The sequence below is a fragment of the Ovis aries genome, chromosome 11 (assembly GCF_016772045.2).
Source record: "Ovis aries strain OAR_USU_Benz2616 breed Rambouillet chromosome 11, ARS-UI_Ramb_v3.0, whole genome shotgun sequence".
Lineage (NCBI taxonomy): Eukaryota > Metazoa > Chordata > Mammalia > Artiodactyla > Bovidae > Ovis > Ovis aries.
Genome location: NC_056064.1, coordinates 53113588 through 53128747, shown reverse-complemented (window position 1 = coordinate 53128747; position 15160 = coordinate 53113588). Strand labels below are relative to the sequence as shown.

Below are 15160 nucleotides of genomic sequence, written 5' to 3'. Positions count from 1 at the left end.
GTAAGACAAGACTTACGTCAGCTTTTTTAAACTCGATTTTAAATAGGAAAGTAATGTTCGTTCACTTTAAAAATGAAGGAAAATTAGAAGACGCTGACCCTTTCACCCAGAGAGAGTCACTGAAATTGTTTCGATCGTTCCTAGGCAGTCTTGGTCTGTGGGCTTATGGAGAGTGTCACTTGGTTTTCTCTCTTTAATGGCGTTAGGGCTGTGTTGTGTGAGTTAATGCCCCGCCAGTGCCTCGTACTCCGGCTGCAGTGTGCCTCCCCATATCGTTAGGTCCGTGTTTCTCCCGGGCGTGGTTAGCTCATGGTGAACGCTGGCGTGTCCTATGGTCTGTTATGCCTAATTAGCTGGTTGTTGGACATTTAGGTGCTTTCCAGGTTTTCTCTGTCATAAATGTTGGCATGATAAATGTGCATATACAGAAATCTTACTGCATAGTTATATTCTTGGGATAAACTCTTGCAAGCGGAGCTTTTCAAAGCTTTCGATAACCTTTTGCCAAGTTGCTCTCCAGGCGGGGACCTGGCCCCCTGCTTGCCATCAGCTGTGTCCAGGAATGCCTGTTCCCTCGGCCTTGGTCAGCAGGGACTGATGACGTTACAACTTTGTGCCAGCTTGAGAGAAGAAAAACCATGTCTCGTTTAAAAAAGGACCTTCATTATTTTAATTGCACTGCCTCATTTATTGAGGGTGCACTTTTAAGTATTTCCTCCACCAGGTGAATTCCTTCAGCGATAAATTGCCAGTCCCCCACGCATTTCAGTCTTAAAACTGTAGACACCCTGGCTTCCTAGCTTTTCTCAGGGATGTTTCACAGGGACGACCTGTGCCAGGGCCCCTGCGGAGCCCCAGGCCCGGCAGACTGAGTGGCTGGTCCTGGAGCCTCCCTGTGACTCCTGGTTGTCCCTCTTGCCCAGGAGCAGGAGCAGCTCTACCGCAGGGCAGGTGTGGTGTCCTCTGCCACCTTTGAGCAGCCGAGCCGGCAGGTGAAGCTGTGGGTGAAGATGGTGACTCCGCTGATCAAGAACTTCTTCTGAGGATGGCAGGTACTGACCTGGGGTCACTAGGGGCCACGGGTGGTCCTCTCCAGCTGGGATCCTGGGGCCTCTCGCAGGGACTTGGGGGGGCTCTGATCCGTCCTTGGTTACCTGCCCAGGGGTGTGTGTTTGGGGTCATGGGTGGTTATCGAAGGCTTGGAAGCCTGGTGCGAATGAGGCAGCCCTTTCACCCTCCTTCGGGTCCGAGGGCCGTGGTGGGGTCAGCGTGGTGGGATGTGCCTATGCTCGCCCATATGTGGGGGCCGGAGGCGGCCTTGGGGCCAGGGCCTCATGGCCGCCGGACACCGGGGTAGATTCTGTGCCTACTGTCTGTCGCGGAGCACGGGGTTCTGGAGTCAGCGGGGGCGGAGGGGCAGCACTCATGGTGGAGGCACCCAGGCTTGCTGCCTGGGCCGTGCAGGGCGGACGGAGCCTCAGACAGGCTGTGACTCCGTCTCCCCGACACTCCTGGAGTGTGCCTGCGGACACGCGGTGGTCTTGGTGACTGGTGGCGGGACTTGCTGTGCCCACCCAGGAGCCTGCCAAGAGCCCCGAGGCCCCGGGCCACCAGCTGTGTCCCACGGGGACAGGAGCCTCGCAGGACGGCCCCCAGGGCTGCCGCCAGGGGCGGGGTCTCTCCTGAGTGACCCTCTGGGTTAGGATCCCTCCTGTGTGACCCTCTGGGCTCAGATCCCTTTAGACCCTGACCTGGCCCCAGGCGGATCAGTCTCGGGGTGGGACGTGCTGGTGCGGACTCCACTGGTCCAGCCAGGCGGAGGGGCTCGTGGGGGAAGGAGAGCGAGCAGGCAGGAGCACAGGGTGGAGGCTTGAGCGGCCGAGCGGGGCCCGTGTGTGCCCCGTGTGTGCCCTGTGTGTGTCCCGTGGGTGTCCCGTGTGTGTCCAGGGACCACGGTTCTCTCCTCAGCCTCACTTTAAAAGGTTGTATTTTCTCAGTTCATTTTTTTCTCAACGTTTTACTTTATACTTTATTCAGATAACACAAAAATTCAGAGAGTTAAAAAAATACTGGAAGGCCGAGATGCAGCTGCTTTCCTTTCCCCCAAGCTGCCTCTTCTATCTGCTGCTGTTTCTCTCTACCCGGGGCGCTCCTCCCCTGCCCCTGGGGTCTGCGGGGGCAGATTTCTAAAACCTCCCAGCCCGGCGTGGCCCGCTCCGCACACCTTCAGGTGCTTGAAGAGAGGACTGGTGCTTCAGGTCCAGAGAGGAGGCCTCCTGGCCCCAGGCTTGGCCCTCACCCCTGGCAGGGGCGGGGCGGTGGCGGGGAGTTGGGGGTGAGGGGAGACAAACAGGATTCCAGACCTGCGTGTCTCCCTGCAGAGGGCCTCCGATGGTCACGTTCGCGCGCGGTCCTGGGGGGCTGGGCTCCGGGGCTGGGGCACCCCATCTGAGCCTGGAGTGGCCCTGGCCCCGCCCCCGGCCCAGACAGGTTGGGGAGTGGGGTGGAGCCGCGGCCACGGCCATGCGGCACATCAGTTAACGCTGACTTCAAGCCAGCTGTTGAATCGTCCTGTGGAGGATCAGAGGTGGGAGCCAGGGGAATGCGCCGGGCACTGGGTTTCTGTTTGGAGGGAGGCTTTCGGTAAACAGCGTTCGCATTCTTGCAGGGGCTGTGGGCCCGGAGCGAGCCTGTGCCACACCCGGCTTGAGCGATAGGCAGCCTGCTTGCCTTGTGGCTGCCGCCTGCCTTCAGGACTGTCCTGGGGGCGGGGGCTCGCCCAGCCTGGGCCCCTCCCCTCTCCCCCGGGGCTGCTGCTGGGCTGCTGCGCTTTCAGGTGCAGCGCAGCGCTCGTCCCAGTCTCTGTTTCCGAGATTGGATTGCGGCTCCAAGGTGCATCGTCTCACACAGTACGGAGAGAATTTTGCCGACCCGCTGTGTGTGGTGTGGAATGAATGACTGTTTTATTTCAGGCTCTGGAGGCAAAATTGGAAAACCTCCCCATTCTGTGATTATCACCAGGGATTAGGATGAGTTGCGTGGTGGCCACTAGCAGTCCTATGTTCTCTAGGCAGAGTGGTAGCTCTCCTGTCCCTCCAGCCTGGACACCAAGGGCTACAGTGACCCCTCCTGGGCAGCAGAGGCGGCTGCCCGGCATCCAGACTCTGGCCAGAACCTCTGCTTCCGAAGGGGCGTGGACCCTCCAGGTCCCAGGGAAGGAGGATTTGAGGGACACTTTTCCTTCTCCGGCTCAGCCCCACCAGACCCAGGATGCAGATCACTGGCCTCAGAGGTGGGCCTTCAAGGACTGCTTCTTCACCCATGGATTGGATGGGAATCCTTGGCAAAAGGTTTTTACAAAACTTCAGAATCAAGGTGAACTTAGAAAACGAGGGCAGATATCCTTTGGCGCGGGGAGTGTGGGGTTGGGGGGGCAGGTTCCTTTACTCTGCTTTTAAGCCAGGAGACACTGAGGGTCCAGCTCATGAGCCGCCCCCTGCCGGAGTCTGTTATCTGGAGTTTGTGGGCCCTGCTCGGTGCCTTCCTTGTCTCCTTCTCGTTCTGTCTGCACCCATCCCCTGGGGTAGCCTTAAGGGCAGCCCAGCTGCTTTTCTGAACTACGTGCATTGGTGCGGCCACGCAGTCAGGCAGGTCTGGGCCTTGGTGCTCTTGGTCCTGCTGAGGTCATTCGGGCTGCCGATAGGGACACTGTCCCCCAGCCATCAGACAGGAGCCTTCCTGGGGCAGCTCCAGGAGCAGCACCAGGGCGGCCACCTGTGCCCCTTGGAGCTCAGGGTGCGATGAGACGGGCCACCTCTCGTCCCTTCCCTGCTGGCTTGTGGGCAAGGCTGTGTGTGGAGGGCATGGGGGGGCACCTTTCCTGAACCTTGTCTCCTGTGCCAGAAGCACAGGGGGTCTGGGGGCCCTGGCCTTCCTGGTGCCCACTGCCATGCTCAGCCCGGGTTGCAGTGCCCGAGGACACACTCACCCCAGGGTTTCTTGGCCGCTGAGTAGCCAGCCCTCTTCTGCTGACTCGGGTGTCTGTCCTTCATTTTCTGATTTTGATTCCTAGATGGTGGGTGGGTTAGGTTGTGTGAAATTTCTCTTATTTCTTGAGGTAGGCCTGTATTACTGGGGTCTCCTGGAAGTCTTAGAACTGGTTTTGCTTTATCCCACAGATGTTGGAAAGTTGTGTTTTTATTTTCGTTGTCTCCGTTATTTTCTGATCTCCTTCCTAGCACGTGATGCCTCCTGGTGAACGTTCCACGTGCACTTGAAAAGAATGTGCATTGTTTTTGGATGGAATGTGCGCTAGTTATCTAGAGAGTCCAGCTGGCCTGATGTGTCATTTGAGACAACTGTTCCCTTCTGAGTTTTCTGGGTGATCTGTTCGTTGTTCTAAATGGTTGTGGAAGTCCGTTTCTCCCTTTGCATGCGTTAACATTTGCTTTATATGTTCAGCTGCTTCTGTAATGAGTGTTACATCTTCTTGTATTGATCCCTTTATTATATGATGCCCTTGTCTATTATAGGCTTTGCTTTAAAGTCTGTTTTGGTGGCAGTTAAGTGAGAACTGTTGGGGAGAAGGGCGGGAGCTGAAAGACAACGAAGACGCTGCCCAGAACTGAGCGGGTTTATTGTGTTCAAAGTGGTCCCTCCGGTTCCCAGCAATCTCAGAAAGTAGGCAGTTGACAGGGAAGTACTTGAGGTGCATGGAAATGGCCCCTCTTTGGAAGCAGTTTGTTTTTCAGATTTCTGGGGCAGGGAGGAGGCATTACCATAACCGAGGGAGGTTTCCTTCCTTCAGAGAAGCAAGAATGCTTTAGGGGACAGTGCCTGTGGAGGTGGCAGCTCCTGTTTATACAGGAACAGAACTCCCTGGCCCCTTAGTGGTGGGTGTTTACATGTAGCATCAGGCCCAAGGGTGTGACTGCCTCCAGCTCTAACCCTCCAGGCCACTGGTGGGGGAAGATTAAGCCAGCAGCCCCAGTAGGAAGTCAGGCTTTGGGGGTTTGGTTCCTGGGATGTTCCTCCGGCTGCTGGGAATCGGGGCCTCACCCCCAGGCCTGTGCCAGGCCCCTGGTGGCCATCAGGCGCCGAGCTGAAGGCCAGCTCAAGTGAATCAGACAAGCCTGGCTCAGTAGCTTCATTGTTTTAATCCTATCCACCCCCTCTCTGATGAGTCCAGATGTGCTTATGAAGTGCCTCAATTACTTAGGAGAACAAAAAGCAGCCATCAGTTCCTGTGAGAATAAAAGACAGTTGCAAGACTGGGATCCCAACTGTGAGTCTGAAGTTGCAGTCAGGACCTGGCCCAGGGCAGCGTGGGCCTCTCTCCAGCTAGACCTGGAGGAGCAGCGCCACAGCTGCTAGGATCCACTTCGCTGCCTTCTCCTTGGTCTTCAGGTTAAAGGTCCAGACGTAGGTGGGACCGCGAATGCGCGTTTTGTACACGGGACACTCATAGATGTTCTTGGTCTCCATGCGGTCCACAGGGATGGCCTTGATGAAGATGACCGGCATGGCTGGCGTCAGCTCTTTCAGCCGCGCTTCGGCGATGACTCCGGTCTGGATGTCCCAGCGAGCTCCTGCAGGGACGGCACGCCTGAGGGTCAGGGTAGTCCATGGTGAGGTGACTGGTTCCCGTCTGTCGCGCTGGCAGTGAGGGAGGGGCGGGGCCTGCAGAGATGTGCCGGGGCCAGACTGGCACCGGGATCGCCACACGTGGGGCTGCGAGCAGAGGATGTGGTGGGGGGCGTCTCGCTGCGAACGTTGGAGGGACGGCTCAGCCCTGAAGCCCTGGCCTCCATTGTTTACATTTGTGGTGTTTTCAGAGCCTCATGTGTCAGCCTTCTTGATTTCAGGGGCAGGAAACTAACTCCAGCTAAAGTGACCAATTAAAGCTCCCCGCTCCCCTCCCCCTGTGGCGTCTGTCCTGTCCACGCGCAGTGTAAATGTGTATACGCACATAGAACTGTTGTTGCCTTGAACCAGACCTATTTCTACTCACCCTATTTAATGACGCTGAGATTTCCTGTAATTCCACAATAAACATGGAGAACGTCGGCTGCTGTGCTTATCTCGGGGGTGTGGGCGGGGCCCCGACACCCCCCTAGGTACGGGGGTGACATCTGTCGCGGGGGAGGGGCTGGCGCTCAACTCAGCGGTCCTGTCCAGCCTCACTTGGTGCAGGACGGGGTGGGGACTGAGTGAGTGCCAGCCTTGAGCCCCAGCCTTGAGCCCCCGCGGCCCCTGGGACCTGGCCCCGTGATGGCCTTGCACGGGGCTCCGAGGAGGGCCAGGCCGCCATGCCCTTGGGTCTGGGGTGGGGCGGGCTTCTGGCTCTCTGCCCTCAGAAGGTACACCTGTCCCAGGCTCCAGGGCCCTGTGCCACCAGCGCCAGCTACCTTCCATGAAGAGCCCGTAGACGTAGGAGCCCTCCCGGGGGGGCGCGGTCATGTCCTCCCGGTTCTTCTTGGTCACCTCCACGGACAGACACATCTTGTCCAGCGGCCACTCGTTCTTCCTGGCCATGGACTGCATGATGGCAGTGAGGAAAGACTGGGGGTTGAAGAAGCCGGCCAGCCACACGGTGGTGGGCAGCGCGAAGTCCGTGGTCCAGGCCTCGAGCTCCTGGAGGGGCGGGGGCAGGGCTGAGCTGGAGCTGCCCCGCCCCCGCACCACTGACGTGGGCGGTGGGGCCTGGCCGCCTGCCCAGGGTGCCCTCTCGCTGTCTGGGCGGGGGCGCTCAGTGTCAGACGCTCGGGTCTGAAAGGCTGCTGCTCCCGTCCCGGGTTCCCCAGGAGGTGGCCGCCCCGACGGGAGTTTCTGGAGCCTCTTGGACCTGCTGGGAGGGCCTCTGCATCTCTGGCTACGGGAGCTGCCACCTCGAGCTCACCCTGGGCTTCCTTCGAGGGGAAGTGCCTGCACTCTGAGGCCTGTCTCCCTGAGGTGTGGCCCAGGCGCTTTTGGCCCTGCTCTGACTGAGGCCGGGCCAGCGGGGGCCTCTGCACACTCCTGCTCCCCAGCCTGGCTCTTCAGGCCCTGGGGACGGGTTTGCTGAGCGCGCAGCGGCTCCCTGGAAGCCTGTCCTTACCCTGATGCGGAGCAGCAGGTCAGCGTACCAGGCCGCCAGGCCCATCATGGAGGGGTAGGCCCGGGCCACCCAGGAGTCGGGCACGGTGTCATAGAACAGGGCTGTGGACAGGTCCTCCATGTCGGTTGTGATGGTCAGTTCCCCCTGGGGGACACACAGACGGGGCTGCTGGGACACTCAACAGTGACACAGACCCAGGCGTTACTGGCCCTGAGGTGCCACTTCTCCAGCCCAGGGACCTCGGGGGTGCGGCTCAGTGGCTTCAGGCTCTTTGGCCTGTGGCCGAGGGCAGTCAGCCCGCATCTAGGTCCTGCCCCGGGTCCTGCCGCCCCGTTCTGACCTTCAGCCCCAGGTTCAGCTCCTTCAGCGAGCGCCGCATTTCGTTGGTCAGGATGTTCATCCTCTCGCATTCCTGGAAGGCGACCACCACGTAGGGGGTCTTCTCGGCGGCTTTGGCCATAATCTCAGCCATGTTGAACGTCTCCGGAATCTTCTCCAGGATCTCGTCTAGCACGGCCTTCACCTGGAAGCCAGGCCCCAGCCCTGCTCCAGTGCCAGGCCAGGGCACTGCCCCGACGTTCACCTCCAAGCCCAGGAGTGAGGCAGGCGGAGTTGCCAGGAAAAGAGGATCATGGGGGTGCAGCCCCAGGCTCCATTAGGGAGGGGGACCTCAGTCTCATCGTCAAGGCCACCTGGCTGTGCCCTCGGGAGCGTGACCGCTCTACCCGGCGCCTTCAGACGTCCTGAAGGCACTGCCTCCCTCCCCCATCAGGTCACCTGGTGGTCGTGGGGTCGTGACCCTGTCCTTGGTGGGAGCTGTCTGTGGGGACGTGCTGTGGCCCCCGTGGTGGTCCCTTGCACCACTGCCCACCCGTAGACCTCTGGTCAGTCATTGGAGAAAAGGTCGTGGGGTTTCATAGCACCGAGGCTCCGCTCCAGTCAAGAATCTCGACTTCCCCGTGCTCGCGGGGCAGGGCCAGGGCCATTGGGAGCCCTGGGAGGGAGGCATCGTGTGGGGATGGCGCTCTCTAGCTCGGCGCTCAGTGCTTAGTTTGGGGCTGCAGCAGCCAGCTGGCAGGCCCCCTGCCGGGCGAGGGTCAGACGCCCACCTTCTCCTCGCGGGAGACCCCGGTGCCAGCCCCCGAGTCTGTCTCCTTGGGCTGCATCTCCAGGACGGTGCGGAACAGCTTCTCCGAGGTGACCGTCAGGAAGCCGATCTCCGCGTTGGGGTGCAGGCCGTACAGGTAGGGACTCTCGGGGGGCAGGTTCTCGTCGATGTATTCGTGGTAGCCCTGTAAAAGGGGGTTGGGTGAGCAGGGAGAGCTGTGCGAGCTGGAGCCTGCGTCGTCCTTGCATGAAGCCTCGCTTCCCAGAACCTTCTGTCCACCCCTTGCCCTCTGGGCTGACTCCCTGTTGGGGCCGCCCCCCACCGCAGACAGGGTGTTTCCCCTCCTGCTCCATGGAGGACTGCCTCTTAAACCCTCTTTCTGGTTTCTGCCCGCTGGCTTCCTCCTGGAGCGTCTGTCCGTAAGGTCGGTGACGGAGGCCCTCACCAGGGAGCCTGTGGGCCAGCACTCCCTTGTCGCTCTGACTCCCAGAGGGCGCCCGTGTTTCCCCATCCCTGGAGGGTGCTCCTCTCACCTTGTAGTCCAGGTTGGGGGGGATCTGAAAGCCCGGGGCCAGCAGGATCTCCCCCTCCAGCATCTCCACCCGGATGTACTCCGCCAGGTAGGTCCTGCAGAGCCGGCGGTCCCAGTCGTCGGTGATGTGGCCGCCGTACATGATCTCCCCGAAGAGGTAGCGGAGGTCGTCCCAGGGCACCTTTGAGGGGACGGCTGCCATCAGGGGGCCTGCCAGGCCCTCATGTCACCCTTGCCCCTTCTCCCCACCCGTTCTGCAGGGTTACCCGCTACCCTCGGTCACCAGGCCCAGGGCTGGCCCTGCCTCCCCTCTGACTCCAGCCAGCAGCTGAATGGGATCAGACCCTCTTCCCACGAGGGGCTCTCCAGCCTCCACCCCGTCTCCCTGGCCCGGTGCCCACCCCTCCTCCACGCTCTCCCTTGATGTGAGTCCCCAGCACCGGCACTGAGTCCCTGCAGGCCCACCCCACCCCCGCAGTCTGCCTGTCCCTCCCTCAGTTTATTCCCCCACGTGGGGATGGAACTGGGAGCCGCCTGGGACCTCTCCCTTCACCGCCATCTCCAACGAGCAGTAACTCCGTGGACAGAGTGTTGGCTCTGGGGCACCGGCGATCTTTTTGGCCATACAGTCCAGTTCTTCTGGTCTTCACAGTCTAGTCGCTGACCCCACCCACAGGGCCCTGGTCCCATGCATACTCCAGTAGCCTTGCCCACGTGAGCCCCTGAGGGCTCTGTAGCAGAGCCAGCTCCAGCAAGTACCCTCTCCCCGACCCCAAAGCCCGATTCTGCCCTGAGGGAACCCGACCAAACCAGGCCGCACACACAAGTGTCCCCCCACTGGTGGCCAGGTCTCTGCACGCATCCCACACTCAGCCGCTCTCACTACCCTCGGCTCTGCCCCCGCTTCCACGCTGTGCCCTTGGCCTGGGGTGCCACTTCTTCAGCCACCAAGTGCCACGACTGCGCTCCTCTGAAGCCACTTGGTTGCAGATCCCCCCTACCCTGAACAGTGCTGGGAACCCGTCCCCTCCCCGCCCCTCGTCCCAGCGTGTAACTGCTCCTCCTGCAGAGCACTGTCCAGCAATGAGAGCCACGTGGGGATGCCACAAACGAGACTTCCGATTTTCCAGCAGCCACTTAAGTGGAAAGATTGTTCTTGCAGGCACTCAGCACCAAAACTGTGAACGAGGTATTTCACTTTTGTTTTGCACCAAGCTTTGGAAACCCAGAGTGTCTTGTGCCCCTCTGTTGAGACGTGCTGTGCATCACGTTGTGCCGCACGGCCTGGGGCCTCACTGCACACACTTGATTTTCTCTGAGGATTGCAACTCCTTAAGGGCAAGTTGGGCATGGATATAGCTCCTGCAGTGCCCTGCCTGGATGGCAGCTGGCTGCCAAGAACAGACAAGTTATAGTTAATTGAATAAGAACTTGTTGACTTTTTTTGGAGGGCCGAGTCGCACAATATGTGGGAATCTTCGTTCCCCAGCCAGGAATCAAGCCCAGCCCGTCGGGGGTGAGAGCGTGGAGTCCTCTAACTGCTGGGCCTCCAGGGAAGTCCCAAGAACTTACCAGTCGTCTGGTGTGCTCTGACGAACCTTGACTTGGACACTGGTCTCCGCTTCGTTGTCACCTGTGACTCACTCTTTCTCTCTGCTTGGTTATCTTGAGTATGTGCTGAGCTGCTCTCTCTGCATTCTGTGTATTTGCTTCGGGGACCGCCTCTGTTTCTCCTGCCACATGGGGTTGGGTACACCCCACTCTCTGCCTCCCTGGTCCCTGCAAACAGCTTCTTGGCAGGACGGCCCTTCCCCGCAGGGTCGGCGGGGCGGCGGGACTGACCCCCGGGGGCGGGTGCTGTGTGCCCACCTGCCGGATGGAGTCCCTGGAGCTCAGAGACGAGTTGCCAGGCCTTGTCCTTAGAGTCCGGGTTGGCTTTCTCAGAGTTGGGAGGACGGATGGGCCGTGGGCGGCAGGTGACCCCATCACAGGTGTTTGCTCAATGTTGTCTCCCTGAGGCCACGGGCTGGGATGAGGGAAGGTTGGGCCTTGCAGGCCCGGGGCCCAGGCCTGAGCACACGCTGCTGAGCGGGATGCTGAGCGTCCCTCATGCCGGCAGTCACGGGAGCACACGGTGTGTGTCCTGAAGCGGTTTCTTACTCAGGTTCCGTGTGTCACGAGGGAAGCTTCAGCGTAAATGTTACGGGCTCCTAGCTCCCAGCGCCACTGCTCCCCCACTCGAGTCTCCCAGAGCGAACACCTCTGGCGAAGCTGCTGTGACGATGCAGCTCTTCCTTCACGTCTTCTTGCGTCTGTTTGCATGTGTGAGTGTCCTGAGATGTGCTGCTGGCATGCAGCTCGGACCCTGTCGCCAGTGAAGTGACCCCGACCCTCACCAGCACTTGCAGACGGAGACCACCGTCCCCTTCCCCGAGGAGGGCCGACTTCGCCCGGTCTGCCCTCCTGCTTTCTCTGGGGTTGGGTGTTTTGCCAGGAACGGAGCAAACAACATTCCAGGCTCAGGCTTGGGTGGCGGCCGTCCTGGGAGGTCTGCTTCCTCCAGGGCCTGAGGACAGCCGGCCCAGGTCTCCCCTCTTCCCAGTGGGCCTCAGCTTTCTTATGATGGGCGGGGGGTATTCTCCACCTCTTGTCTCCTAGCCCCTAGAGCTTGGAGGGGGTGCTCTGAGCCTCAGGCCTTCAGACATCCTTGGGGCTGGTGTCTCGCCCCTCAGGCATTGGGCCCAGCAGTCTGGGTTCCCTGGGAGCCTCGTGGGCCAGCGGAACGTCCTCCGCAGTCAGTGTAGGAAGGTGCTGCTGTGCAGGAGTGTGGAGGAGCCCAGGGTTTATGGAGTCCCCTTCTGCCGCCTCCTGGTGGGGGCTCACAGAGACGGGTCCTGTGCCAGGGCCCCACTCCACGTGGGAGATCCCGAGAGGAGCGCGGTAGGCCGGAGGCCAGGCGGCTCTCAGTTCCCAAGGCCGTAGCCGCCTCGCTTTGGGGCTCACATGTGGCCTCACCCCACCTCAGGCCCACGCCCGCAAGTCCCCTCTCTGGGCCACAGACAGGCCAGCCGGGGCCCTCCGGCCAGAGTTCCTGGCTGAGCTGCCTCTCTGCAGCCCTCACGATGGCTTTCATAGCGCCTCACACGTTTGTCTCCATTTTCAGCAAGGACGAAAGGAAGCACTCTGTGTCTCCAGGGATTTTTTTTTTTTTGGCCTGCCCTCTGATCCTGCGTTCTGCCTCCAGATACTGACCAGGGAGGCCTGCAGCCCCCGAGACCCTTCGTTGGCTTCCACTGCCCAGGAGGCTGGCCTTTCTGGGGGAATCCCTGTTCAGGTGCAGGGTGAGCGGCTTCCCAAAGATGCTGACCCTCGTGGAGTCATAAAAACTGCCAGACAGCTGAGGACTGCTGGAGGGGCCGACCATGGCCTGGGTGCTAACCGTGCTCTCAGACGGGTGGGGTCACGGGGAGCCTCACACGTTCAGGTCTCCTTTGGCATATGGAACCGAGGGAATGTCTCTTAAATGTGAGACAGAGCAATGGAAAGGGCGGGCACCAGATTGGCCCTTACCTTGGGGTTGGCCTCCAGGTAGTTGTAGAGCACGTTGATGGAGATGGTGAGGTCCCCGTTGTTGAAGGGGTACGATCGGTTCCAGCCCTGGGCCCCGAACTTGCGCCTCTCGGCCACCACGGCGTGGAAGTAGCACAGGGCGAAGAGGATGCACTTGAACTCGATCTCCTTGGTGCACATCTCCAGCGTGTCCTGCGGGAGGACACAGCCCGGGTCAGGTGGGGTCCACACAGGCGCCCTGGTGGGGCCAGGGCCATCTTTGCTGTCTGCGTCACTGGCGGTGCAAGGGGGGTTGAGGATAGGGGTGGGCCCTAAGGCCACTGACTGCTCTGCGCTGGTCTGTAAAGTCGGGTAGAGAATGCTGGCTGGTCTTTGCTTTGAATGCAGCTGTATCATGTAAGTGTTGGATACAAGTCAAATACTGATACTTCTTCCTAATAAAATATTCCCCAATATAATTCCTGTGCAATTATTAACATTTCCTCATCGTCTACACACCCCAGACTCTCCAAAAACAACCTGTGAAGGGGGAGGGGATGTTTTAGAAGCAAAGCCTTTCTGAAAGCAGGTGGCCCCAGGGAAAGGCAGATCCAGCCCTGAGTCTGAACACTAGTTCTCTCTGGGCAGGTGAGATTTTAACTGGTCTTTGCTAAGCGGGTGGCTCTGAGCAGAGAGGCTTCTGGAAGCTAAGCTGTGTCCTCCTCCCCCGCTCAGGCCTGCGAGCATCACCCGGAGGCCAAGTGCTCTGTGGGGGCGGCAGGCCTGGGGCCAGAAAGCCAGATCGGGGACAGACATCTATCGGGTGGTCATGGTGGGGAAAAATGCTGGTGTGAAGCGCGGGAGGGGTCCCGCGCAGGGGGTCAGGGAGGCCGCCTCACCTGCGTGAAGAGGTCCAGGGCCTTGTGCAGGTTGGCGTACATGCCCGTGGGTGGCTCGTTGGTGATCTTGATGGCGTTCTCCAGGATGCCCTGGGGGATGATGTGGCTCTCGGGGCTGGGGGCCGGCTCGGCGCTGATGAACACTCGGTAGTCTTCGTGGCTGCCGGCGCTGTGCCGCTCCAGCTTCTTGTCCAGGGTGCTCAGCCACCGGGCCACCAGGTGGATGTTCTGCGGCCAAGACCAGGGCTCAGCGCCCACACGCTCCTCCCCAGGACAGGCCCCGACCCTGCCGTTTGCCCTTCCCCGGGGCGCTGGCCACGCTGGGTCATCTCACCCAGTGACTGAGGCCCGCGAGTCGAGGCTGTGCTCAGTTAGTTCAGGGCCTCCCGCCTTGGTGAGTCCTTCCCGCCCTCCACCCAGCATCAGGGCTGAGATTACATGGTCCCTGCCCTTCCTCTTGAGAGGCTTGGGTGGAAAGCAATGACCTGGAGAAAAGGCTACCCTCGTGCACTGTTGGTGGGATTGTAAATTGGCGAAGCCCCTGTGGGTAGCAGTTTGCAGGTTCCTCACAGAGAATGAAGGGTAGAACGATGTTGTTACCCAGCAACCCCAATTCTGGACGTTTATCCAAGAAAATGAAAACACCGATTCCAAAAGATACGCGCAGCCCTGTGTTCACAGCAGCGTTGTTTACAGCTGCCAAGGTGTGGAAGCAACCTAAGTGCCCATCAGTAGGTGAGTGGACAGAACAGAAGCACAGTGAGGCATGAGGAGCAGTGAGCACTGGGTGGGGTGAATATGTGGGTAAATTAAAAAATCTCTCTTGAGTGTAACAATAATGTATCATGGGATTTAAAGTATAAAATCAGAGTGCATGATAATATCAAAAAAGATGTGGTATACCTATATATGTGTGACACGCACGCACGCACGCATGCCCGCACACACAGTGGAATATTACTCAACCCTTAAAAAGAATGAAATTTTGCCATCTGCAACAACGTGGCCAGTCCTGGAGAATCTGCTTCAGTGAAAGAAGTCAGACAGAGAAAGACAAATAGCGTATGATTTCACTTACGTGTGGAATCCAGAAAACAAAGGGACAAACATAACAGAGTCGTAGATAGAACAAACAGGTGGTTGTCAGAGGGGTGGTGGGAGGAGAGAAATGGAAGGGCGATTATGAGGCGCAGATTTCCAGTTACAAAACAGATGAGTCACGGGGATGGTGGGGAAGGTGAGGTAATGTCTTTGGTGACAGATGGCTGGTAACTGGACTTGCAGTGGGGATCGTTTTTGTAAAATGAACTAAGAGAAGGATTTGAACCTGGGGTCCCCACATCGGGCCAGGCCCTGTAGACTGAGGTCCGCCCTGCTGCGGGGTCTGCCAAACCCGGGGAGGGCCTGCAGGGGGGCCAGTGGGGACCAGGATGGGGGCTTGGACAGGCTGCAGGGCCAAGGAGAGGCAGTCGAGCCAGCACAGGAGAGGAGGGGGGATGTCTTTCTCACTGCTGAAGGGTCCGCACTTGCATCACCAGGACAGTGGTGACGCCCCAGGCCACCTGCTGACCAGGCAGAGCCGTGCTTGGTGTGGGAGACTCCCGCCCCGAGCCCTCCTTCAGAGGCTGTAGGAGTCCCAGCCAGGCTGGTGAATGCGAATCCCCTTCTGGCCTTCAGGCCAATCCCCTCAGGTGCCGAGGCCCGGGGGAGCCCTCCCCCAGGGGCACGGGCGCCCTCTCCCCCGCACCTGCAGGATAACCCAGTGTCCGTTCTCCGCAGCCACATCCAGGGCGTTCTCGGCCACCACCTCTTGTCCCTGCCCCAGGGACACGTTATGGAGTTTCCCGTTGTCTATGGTAAATCCCAGCTTTTTCCCTGAAGGAAAGAAAAACAGGAAAAGCACGGGGACGGCTGAATGACAAAAACAGAGGCTCCGTGATCCGCAGCTTGGAGTTCCACACCCTCCCTCTCAAAAT

At 59.6% G+C, this 15160-nt stretch overlaps 2 protein-coding genes across 7 annotated transcripts in view; one reads left to right on the top strand and one right to left on the bottom strand.

Moving 5' to 3' along the window:
• Window positions 1-15160, top strand: part of PGS1 (phosphatidylglycerophosphate synthase 1) — a 49902-nt gene that overhangs the window by 30447 nt on the left and 4295 nt on the right. For 3 of the 6 annotated variants that reach the window (XR_006061285.2, XM_042256281.2, XM_027974202.3), the window contains 2 exons: window positions 924-1052; window positions 5496-6065. Coding sequence is in view for 3 of the 6 variants with exons in the window: in XM_042256281.2 (XP_042112215.1) it covers window positions 924-1043 (120 nt within the window). In the remaining 3 variants the exon portion in view is untranslated. Of the gene's footprint in view, window positions 1-923; window positions 1053-5495; window positions 6066-15160 lie in introns of those variants that run through there. The other 3 variants (XR_006061286.2, XM_060394964.1, XM_042256280.2) reach the window with 2 other exon arrangements.
• The window catches only part of DNAH17 (dynein axonemal heavy chain 17), a 67334-nt gene continuing 56791 nt past the window's right edge, over window positions 4618-15160 (bottom strand). The window contains exons 54-62 of the mRNA XM_027974201.2: window positions 14932-15059; window positions 13185-13412; window positions 12307-12498; window positions 8738-8917; window positions 8206-8388; window positions 7437-7619; window positions 7097-7240; window positions 6408-6633; window positions 4618-5588 (exon numbers count right to left, since the gene is read on the bottom strand). Of these exons, the coding sequence (XP_027830002.2) occupies window positions 5341-5588; window positions 6408-6633; window positions 7097-7240; window positions 7437-7619; window positions 8206-8388; window positions 8738-8917; window positions 12307-12498; window positions 13185-13412; window positions 14932-15059 (1712 nt within the window). The 3' untranslated portion in view covers window positions 4618-5340. The remainder of the gene's footprint in view (window positions 5589-6407; window positions 6634-7096; window positions 7241-7436; window positions 7620-8205; window positions 8389-8737; window positions 8918-12306; window positions 12499-13184; window positions 13413-14931; window positions 15060-15160) is intronic.